This window comes from Danio rerio, chromosome 8 (genome assembly GCF_049306965.1).
Source record: "Danio rerio strain Tuebingen ecotype United States chromosome 8, GRCz12tu, whole genome shotgun sequence".
NCBI classification, from domain to species: Eukaryota; Metazoa; Chordata; class Actinopteri; order Cypriniformes; family Danionidae; genus Danio; species Danio rerio.
The window spans coordinates 20664808-20675351 of NC_133183.1; the positions used below are offsets into that span (position 1 = coordinate 20664808).

General features: G+C 36.5%; 1 protein-coding gene across 1 annotated transcript; it reads left to right on the top strand.

Annotated features, from left to right (window-relative positions):
* On the top strand, positions 1-8324 carry LOC141375878 (uncharacterized). Its single transcript, XM_073910884.1, has 7 exons — positions 1-1275; positions 3209-4207; positions 4486-4580; positions 4684-4734; positions 6116-6608; positions 7184-7289; positions 8214-8324. Exons 1-6 carry the CDS (start codon positions 999-1001, stop codon positions 7270-7272), a joined length of 2004 nt encoding a protein of 667 aa, XP_073766985.1. The 5' UTR covers positions 1-998; the 3' UTR covers positions 7273-7289; positions 8214-8324.
* The last annotated feature ends 2220 nt before the right edge of the window (positions 8325-10544 follow it).

A 10544-nucleotide genomic window follows, 5' to 3' on the forward strand; every position in this document is an offset into this window, starting at 1 on the left:
AATAAGTTGTCATTTAATAGGAATATGTCAATAACTCAATTTTGACAAAAATGTCAGATAGAACCTTATAATTCTAAGGTGACGAATTGGTGAAGTTTGTTCCTCACCACTGTTGCCACTGGCTTGCTTGGTTTGGGACTTGAGGAGCTGCGCATCGATGGATTTGCTTTTCAGTGTTTGGACTTTCAGCAGTGAAAATTAAACCACACTGAATTGAACTAAACCGCACTTCAACTGAAAACTGGACTGACATGGTTTCAATTTCAACTTAAACTTCTATGTTAAGCTGCTTTGACACAATCTAACCTATAAAAGCACTACAGAAATAAAGATGAATTGAATTGAATAGACTGTGCTGTATGAATTAGAGAAATGAAATCCTCAATTACCTTTAAATTACACATCGCATCCATTTCACCGACAGATTACACATAAAAGGCCACAAATCATACCTAAACCCTCACTACATCTTTTGTTTTGACATTCTCAATATACTTCTTGGATTTGTAACGAATATCTTACTCATAATTGTCTTTCCTGGCATTGTGTTTACATTTTTAAAGTATATTTTACTGTTTCTTAATAATAATGATATTAGTTGTCTATAGGTAGAAAGATATTGTGTTAGAATCACATGTCAAAAGATTTTTAATGCAAGCACTTGTCAATTCAATGCCTTTTTTTCAGTTTTTGCTATTCAACAAGCTTTTTCTGAGGCAGACCATGACAGGGACTGTTGTTTATTGTTTACGACGATACATTGTAAATGAATAAATCAATAAAAATGACCCCAAAACAGTCTAAGCGGAGTAATACTTAAAGAATATTTATAAAAAAACACGAGGCCCTGAGACGCTGTTAGATATATTCCAAAAGTGACGTCACTCAATAGAACATAAACGCTCGCATAACTTACATTTCTTACATCAGTTCAGTGATCATCCAAGCTACTGTAAGGATCATTATTTGGACGTGTTAACAGATTTTCACCAAATCTAATGGATAACGAACATCTGTCGACTTATTTTACGAGCGAACACATGAGTGAACTCGAAGACTTTCTGAGTGAAGCGACACAGCCTGTGGTTGTCCACGCGATGGCAGCAACAGTACCTGTGTTTGGTGAAGGAGTGAGCGGAGAGGTGGCTCCAGTGCTGGAAAACATGGACTTCTGCAGAAACCTCTGTTCTTGGCTGGACGAGGAATGTACTGCGGCGTCTGATGCCAGTACGACACTCGATGAGCCCTTCTCTGTTAATGTGGAGAAAACAACCGGTGAGCCTGTCAGCAAACACTCAAGTTGTGTATGGTTTAAAATAATTATAAAAACTGGGGAAAGAAAAGCTATTAGTAAATTTAAATAATGTATAAATGACAAAAGAGACGTTACATAACCCCAACCCAAAAAAATAAAAATAATAATAATAATGGGGTTTTAACAGAACATTTGTGTTTGAGGTAAATTGCCCTAAAGGGAGACTTGGGCCTAGTCAAAGCGTTAAATGCCCAGCGTTCACACACGCACTATATTCTTCGGTTTAGTCCCGAATTCATCCGCCTTTCTAGCCACAACTAAATACTCTTATTCAAACCCCCCATAAACACACACACAGACACTCAAGACTAATTTAAAAAACCCACAATATATTTCCAATTAAAACTGAAAAAGATGTTCAAACTGGACTTTTTCCTGCATATAAAACTGCGAGGTGGCCACCTCCACCAAATTTTGTACCACCTGTGCCTTTAGACAAAAAACAAGGCAGACAGACCCTAAATGATGCTCAAGCATGTTTTTTTTTTTTTAATAATGAAATGTCATGCATTTAATTGAATCAAATGTTAGCCATTTTAAATAGTTTACTTGATAAGATTACAAGAGTTATGCAAAATGTGTTTATTTCAATAACAAATGTATTACACACACAAAAATACACTACCAGTCAAAAGTTTAGGCTCAGTAGGGTTTTTAAAGGTTTTAAAATAAGCTTATCCCGCTGACCGAAGCTGCATTAATCAAAAATACAGTGCAAATTGTGAACTGTTATTGCTCTCTAATATAATGGTTCAATAAAAGTTTATTGTTTAATTTAATCATTTACTTCTGTGATTTTAAAGATGAATTGTCAGCTTCATTACTGCAGTCTTCAGAGTCACACGATCCTTCAGAAATTACTCTAATATTAATTATTATTATTAATGTAATAGTAATGAAATCAATAATGACTGGAGTAATATTTTCATTTGAAACTACATACGATAAGAGAGCAGTTATTTAAAATTGTTATAAATATTTATCGATTTAACATTTTTTTTACATTTATTAAATGCCATCTTGATGAACAGAATCATTTTCTTAAAAAACAACAACAAAAGCAAATAAAACTTTTGACTGGTAGTGTGTATATACATAATGTGTTCTGCATGTGCTAAGTTTTTAGGAATAGTCAAAATTAAATTATTGATTTTCTTTATTATCCCAACAATCATCAGAATGTTAAGATCAAGTTTCTTGAAAAAAAAAGGCCTAAAGTGAGTTTACAGTATACAACATACTTTGTAGAAATTATGTGAATTCAACTGCATAAGCCAAAATAAACGACGCTAATTAAAAGGATAAGAGTTGCCTCTCTATACAACAAAAATGATTTATTTTATTTGACAGTTTTGCATTTATGAGGAAAGAGCTTCGTTATGGATGTGACGTGTGAAATTGACACTTTGGAACTTTGGTAAATCAAATATAATAGTTTGAAAACATTGACAGACATTTTTTAAGTATGTTTAAAGTACTGTTAAATACTTGCTCACACAAACAAGCATACAAACACTGTTTTACTGTTTTGGTGAAAACTGACATTTGCATGGAATTGCTCATGGGGAGACTCAACAAATAGTAATAATGAACGTTTACAAAGTGATGTAATACTTTCGAAAATCATAAAAATCTAGAGACTGATGTGAACAGCATGATTTGTATATCAAATTCAGTGTAATGTGTGATATGACTAAAAAGTGGTCATAAATACATATTTTTCATGACTTAACAAGCAGATTTTTTCACTTGGCCTGGCCAATTTTTAAAAAATGTTTATTTAAATTTTCGTATAGAAACATATGAATATTTTCTTATATATGTCTATACATTTACTTATTGTCATGTTTCAAATATTCTCTTTTATTTTCTTTTTTTCTTTGTTCAACTAAGAAGTTCAAACAGGAGGCAGCAGGAGGAGAAGAATCCATGCTTTCTTCAAGAGAGTGTGGAAGGCCATAAAGAAGCCGTTCCTCTGCTACAGACGGAGAAGAGTGGGGACTCAAATACCACAGGGGGATCCACACACAAACGATGTAGAGATTGATTTGGATCCAGAGCCTGTGCCTAGAACTTCTGGGCTCCAGAATACTGTTGATCTGAATCCAGGTCCAAAACCTGTCCTTGGAACGTCTTGGTGCAGGAATACTTTTGATCTGAATCCAGATCCAGAACTTGTCCTTGGAACGTCTAGGTGCAAGAATACTGTTGATCTGAATCCAGATCCAGAACCTGTCCTTGGAACGTCTGGGTGCAAGAATACTGTTGATCTGAATCCAGATCCAGAACTTGTCCTTGGAACGTCTGGGTGCAAGAATACTGTTGATCTGAATCCAGATCCAGAACCTGCTCCTGGAATGTTTGGGCGGCAGTTTACTGTTGATCCGGTTCCAGATCTAGAACCTGCCCCTAGAGCATCTGGGTTGCAGTTTACTGTTAATCCGGTTCCAGATCCAGAATCTGCCCCTAGAGCGCCTGGGAGGCAGTTTACTGTTGATTTGGTTCCAGATCCAGAATCTGCCCCTAGAGCGCCTGGGAGGCAGTTTACTGTTGATTTGGTTCCAGATCCAGAATCTGCCCCTAGAGCGCCTGGGAGGCAGTTTACTGTTGATTTGGTTCCAGATCCAGAATCTGCCCCTAGAGCGCCTGGGAGGCAGTTTACTGTTGATTTGGTTCCAGATCCAGAGCCTGTCCCTAGAGCGTCTGGGTGCCAGAATTCAGTTGATCCGGTTCCAAATCCAGGGTATGAGCTTAGAAACTGCAAGAGCCAGTTTGCTATTGATATAGATTCAGATCCAGATTCAGATCCAGATTCAGAGCCTGTCCCTGGACCATCTGGGCTCCAGGACACAGCTAATGGGGAATCATCATCTGCCACAGGACCAAATAGAGGTGAGTCTGATTTCAGGACTCGGAAGTCATGTACAAGACATAAACACAAAGTGTCAAATTCAATTTTGAGACAAACAGAACTATTATAAATTCTACTGTAATATATTTGTATATATATATATATATATATATATATATATATATATATATATATATATATATATATATATATATATATATATATATATATATATATATATATCTGTATACTGTAATACTGTAATATATATATATCAGTGTGAGAGAATTGAAAACACTTAACCTCTTCTTTTTTTCAGTATTTATGAAGAGTCTCTACAGATTGGGAGATATTCTGGGAACTGGAAGCTTCGGCGTAACCTACAAAGCAATCCGTAAATCTGATGGCAAGGAGGTAAAACTCTTAGTGTACAATTTGCTTCTTATGTAACTTGTACCCTTAATCCAAGCTTGTCAATAATACGTGAAAAACTAATACTTGGATATTTGCTTTGCAGGTTGCCATCAAGAGGATCCGCAAGAGACACGGTGACCATTACATATCAGTAGTAAGTTTGCAAAACTTCACTCAATATTTGATTCGTTATTGGTTTGGACATTATTACTGTTGCATAGTTGAATTTTAAAAGGCAAAATCCAGTCATTTCTGAAATAATATGTTCAAGCCGAATAAAATTATGTTTAGGGCTTAGGTCTCAAACTCAATTCCTGGAGAGCCGCAGCTCTGCTCAGTTTTGCTCCAACCCTGAAAAAATATAGCTGATCCTAATAATCGAGGTGTTCAAAAGAGTCTTGAACACCTTTATTAGTGGAATCAGCTGTGTTTGATCAGGGTTGGAGCAAAACTATGCAGGGCCGGTGCGACCCTCCAGGAATCAAGTTTGAGACCTATGCTTTAGATCAGTGGTTCTCAAACTGTGGTACGTGTACCACTAGTGGTACGCGGGCTTCCTTCTAGTGGTACGCGGAGGAATCAAATATGTCATATATACATGCAAGATAAGTTTCAAAATTTATCACAAATGATTTATATATGAATATGATGACATATAGCCCATATTAATAAGGCCCAAACAACATTTCCAGGTTGACGTATAGGCTACTATATGTTAATACTTTACATATAAAAAAGCACATATAATTAAAACATTGACATTTTATTTTGGCTGTTTGTTGTTGTTGTTGTTGTTTTTTACCTGTAAGCACAATACAGTGTTAATGTTCAAAATATTTATAATGTTTAAAGCAGCTGACAATAATAAATATTCTTACTAATAGGAATTATTCTGCCTGGTTTTTAAACTGTGCAGAGCTGTAGGTGCTTAATTAGGCCTACTACGCCACTGTATTTTAATACTGGTCATTATAGTGTTACTTGGAGGGACAAATTTTTTTCTGAGGTGGTACTTAATAAAAAAAGTTTGAGAACCGCTGCTTTAGATGAAATCTGAGAGCTCCCCCATCCTCCATAGACATCAATGGTCCAGGGGCATTCAGAGACCAGAAAAGGAGCCAAAAACATTGTCAAAACAAATTTTTCCCTCCTGTACCAGGTCAGGGTGCACATTTTCTACAAGCAATTTTATTTACTGTCAGAGTCAGCGAGACGCAAGTGTCTTATTACCGGTAGTAAATGCACACCCTGACCTGATGTGGAAGAATTGGTCAAACAAAGTTTTTTACAGTTTCATAAGTGTTCTTGGAGCTTCGTATGATTACACTTGAAACTGACTTTGAGTGCCTAAGGAACGCTACTGTCTGTGGAGGATAAGGGAGCTCTCAGATTTAATCTAAAATATCTTCATTGAGAATATCTTCTCTAGGGGTTGAAATAACATGAAGGAAAGTCTAGTTGAACTTATCCATGAAATAATGGTGATCTTTCTTCACATCTACAGCTAGTAACCCTTGTTCTCTTTTTCTTTTTAGCCTGGTTATTCCAAACCAGTACTAAGAGAAGTGGCGTTTATGCTCATGCTGAAAGATCCTTCCAAGAGCATATACCTGATAGAAATGTACGAGTGGTTTGATCAAGAAGGGTTCATTTCACTTGTTTTGGAATACCCCAAACCTTGTACATCCCTGCGGATCTTTGTAAAGCGACGTCACACGCTGAAGGAACCAATTGCACGCTGCTTGCTGCACCAGTTAATCCTGGGAATCCAGCACTCCCTTGACCATGGAATTTCTCACAATGACTTGCATGCTGAAAACATCCTGGTGAACACAAACACATTGGAGCTCAAGGTGATTGACTTCGGCTGTGCTAGCAAATACGAGGATGAAGAACAAAGAATCATCATCTTGGGGAACATCTGGAGCGTCGGCCACCTGCTGTATTTTATGGTGAACGGAAAAGTGCCAGTGTACTCCAGAGATGAATGGCAACCACGCCTTTTATTTAAACCCAAGATATCCAGCGGTGAGTAAACAGACACTGATAAATTTAAATGCCTCAACCTGTTGTAGTCTTATGCCTCATTCACATTTGCAGCAGATTACCACCTAAAGCGACAGGCAGCTACTAAGTCGCTGGTATTGTGAGTGAGGCATCAATGTCCACAACAGAATCAAACTGTGGCCCTAATGTCACCATATATATTAACTCAGGAAGGGGCAATTTGAGGGCCACAGTCCTGCAGAGTTTACCTCCAAACTCTTATCTTGAAGAATCCAAGTTATCTTGAAGTCACACTCCATTGCTTACAATAGTCTACTCAAAGGAGTGAATGTAAATGAATGAGGGAATTAAATACACTTCAAAACCTCCACCATGGTTTCGGACATTACTAAAAAAGGCTACTCCCTCAAATAGTGTACTTGGTGATTTGAGATATAGCCACTGATTAGCTTGGAGTGTTTGAAGAAAACTCTGCAAGACACCGGCCTTCCAGGACTTTACACTAGCTTGTTTTACTCACAAATGTCAGAAGATATCTTCATTAATGTCAGCTTTGGTATAGTGTTGACTAACCATCTCTCTTTCTCCTCATACAGAGTGCTGTGATCTGATTGAAAAGTGTCTGAATCACAATTTGGAGACACTGGAGGAGGTCATGCAGCACGAGTGGATGAAGAAGGTGTGAATGAAGACCAGATGAAGGTAAATACAACTGATCCCTTAGGAAACATACTACTCTACAGGCTGCACGATTTTTTGCGATATATATTGCAATATGAATACAATTTCATCAGATGACTTGATCAATTTTATCGATTAGGGTGATTCTGCAGTGGGAGTACATCTCCATAAAATCTAATAAACACTCTATAATTGGGGTCCGCCGACACATTTTTGATGTGGTCTGATATTTGCAGTGCATTTCTCTATTTGCATGTGTTGAGAGTATTTTCAAGCATAACAATCTATAACTAAAATCAAGAAAAAGGTAGAGTTAGTGGTATATTGTTTTCCGAGTTTAACAGTATTCGAGCAGCATAACTGAATATTAAAAATAATTTAATCAAATGAATTGTTGTTAAAGTTAGAAATGGTACAATTTATTACGCCTGAAAGCTTTTAAGGTCATAATACAGTCACAGGCATCAGAAGTGCATGCAAATGATCAATTATAATACAAACTTAACATTGCGTATGCTCGCGATTTGACTATTACGAACGCTGAAACTGTCTTATTTAGATTAAGGCAAATCATTTGATTATTAATGTCCATGTAAATGTAGGCAATGTTAGAATATTGCTATTAGAAAACCCTTATACAAATATAATGTAACTAAAAAGCAAGTCAATGTGACAATGAAAACATTTGAGACGAGAACATTTCAGGATAACTGTACATACACACATACAGTATATAAAGGTGCTTTACTAAAGTAATCGCCACATATAACCACTTCACAACAACTTGCATCTTTGAGATGAATCTTCTTGTTGCATTACCTGTTTTATCAGCTGATTGTTGGAGCTTTAAGAGGCTGTTCACAGACAAGATTAGTTCAATCTTAGTGTGAAATATACAAATTCTGGACATCTCTAACATTTTTTTTCTTCTTTTGTTTTCCTCAGTGAAGACCAAAGCAGCAAAATCATCCTCATCTTTACCAGGAAACAGCCGCTATTGTTCAGGCAGATTTGAAACGTATAGAAATGTATAAGAATAAACTGTTGTATGAAGTCATTATTTGTATTTTATATGAACACAAATGTCTTATCATAGCTTAATAATATACTGATTACACCTTCGGTGGTTCTGTTTGAATATTGTAAAATGTATGAAAATATTAGTGAAACATCTTTCTCCTGAGTGTCAGTATATTGCGCACGTTCATGAGCACTGTGCAGTGATGTATAGCTCCTTCCAGATGCCTACACCCGACTTCCTCTGTATAAAAAAACTAGCACAGGCGCATCTGAGGTATACTTAAGCAACGTGACATGCAAAGAAAGAGCACAACGCTCGAGACCATGGCCCCTATACTGACACTGAGGAAATAAATGTGGATAGTCGTTATTCTTGTTTTAGTCATATGGTCTGTTTTGAGGAGGTTTTTGGTTCTTTTTCTTTTTGATCTTATAAATTTGATACAATTGTTTTTGATACAAATGTAAAGTTTCACAAACTAATTTGGAGAGGAGCATGTAATATGATTGACCGCAGCTGGTCCCTATCGCTAATCATTAGCTAGCCAATCGGATTATTCCAACTTTGACATAAATATCCAGCCTAATTTCATTCCCTATCTTCATTTTGGAAGACCCCCCCTCATCCATCCTTTCTCCCTCCTCCTCAATTCTAGGATCGGGCAACACGGTGGCTCAGTGGCTAGCACTGCTGCTTCACAGCAAGAAGGTCACTGGTTCAAGTCCTAGCAGAGTCAGTTGGCACTTTCTGTGTGGAGTTTACATGTTCTCCCCGTGTTCGCGTGGGTTTTCCCCGGGTACTCCGGTTTCCTCCCACACTCTAAAGACGTGACACAAGTGAATTAAATAATAGCACCAGGCACAAGCACTTAATGCAAGAGCATTATCTAAGTGTGAACTCATGAATCATTTATTTATTTATTTATTTATTTATTTATTTATTTATTCATGTACTGCATTTTATTGTGGAAACCAAAGAATTGTATTGTACAAGAAGACTTCTGCTGTGAATGTGCCCTTGACACTGTGGAACTGAATTGTTGAATGAAGTCATTATTTGTATTTTATGTGCACACAGATGTCTTATTTTAGCTTAATAATATACAGATTACGCCTTCAGTGGTTCTGTTTGAATATTGTAAAATGTATAAAAATATTTGTGAAGTTTGTATCTTCTCCTCAGTGTCAGTACATTGTGCACGTTCATGAACAGTGTGCAGTGATTCCAGATGCCCACACGTGACTTTCTCAGAAAGCACAGCAATCATGAACGTGCCCCCTATACTGACACTGAGGAAATGAACTTGGATTGTCATTATTTTTTGAGTCATATTCTCCGTCTTGAGGACGTTTTTGGTTCTTTTTTTAAGATTTTATGAATTTTTGATACAATTTGTAATTTTGATTGTTTTTTATACGCTATTGCACTATTTATTTGTTTATTCATTCATGTACAGCATTTTATTGTGGAAACCAAATAATTTCACTGTACAAGAACACTTGTTCTCTACTGTGCACATGACATTTTAAAATGTTGTTGAGATGATGTTTTGAGTTTGCATTTTAAATAAATAAATATATATAATAAAGTGACTGCTGTTCTATTTAATCAGTTATTTATAAGGAATTAATGTAGTATCTTTTTAAAAATGGGGACAGGGTTGTTAAAAACAGACATAAACCAATTTAACACAAAAAAGTATAATGGTTGAAAAGAGATATATTTATTGATTAAAACTATTTCACCAGACAAATATTAATAAGTGGATTGTCAAATGTGCAGTCTGGTGCTACAAGTTCCCTGCACAGATTTAGGTTGTGTTTCAACTCACATGATGTATGATTCTGCTGACTGCATATTTATTGCTAATAAAATCTTCCAGGTAATGTATCTCACACAACAAAATGGCAGGAATAATTTTAATAATAGTAGTAGAAACAATTAAACTGCATTAAAGGGTGATAAGAATGCAAACCAAATAGCCTAATATTAATAACCTCTCAATGGTAAAGCCACATACTCACACCTGCAGCTTCTCCATGATGAACGTCCAGTGTTCTTCAGCCCCTGGCACCTAGACTGCAGTTCTGCACAAGAAGTTTGGGCTGAGGAGAAATGGTAAAACTGAGCCTGTTTTTTTTTTCCTTCACTTTCGTCAATTCATCACCTTGGTTTCAGACTCTCTTCCTCCATCTTGCAAACTCTCTGCACTTGATACGAACAGCGCCACTGATACACTCTGCTCCACACTAGCA

Coding starts and splice junctions, on each gene's coding strand:
- LOC141375878 (XM_073910884.1), top strand. CDS start 999: ATGGATAACGAACATCTGTCGACTTATTTTACGAGCGAACACATGAGT. Junction 4,581..4,683: donor GTAAATCTGATGGCAAGGAG/GTAAAACTCTTA, acceptor TTTGCTTTGCAG/GTTGCCATCAAGAGGATCCG. Junction 4,735..6,115: donor GTGACCATTACATATCAGTA/GTAAGTTTGCAA, acceptor TTTTCTTTTTAG/CCTGGTTATTCCAAACCAGT.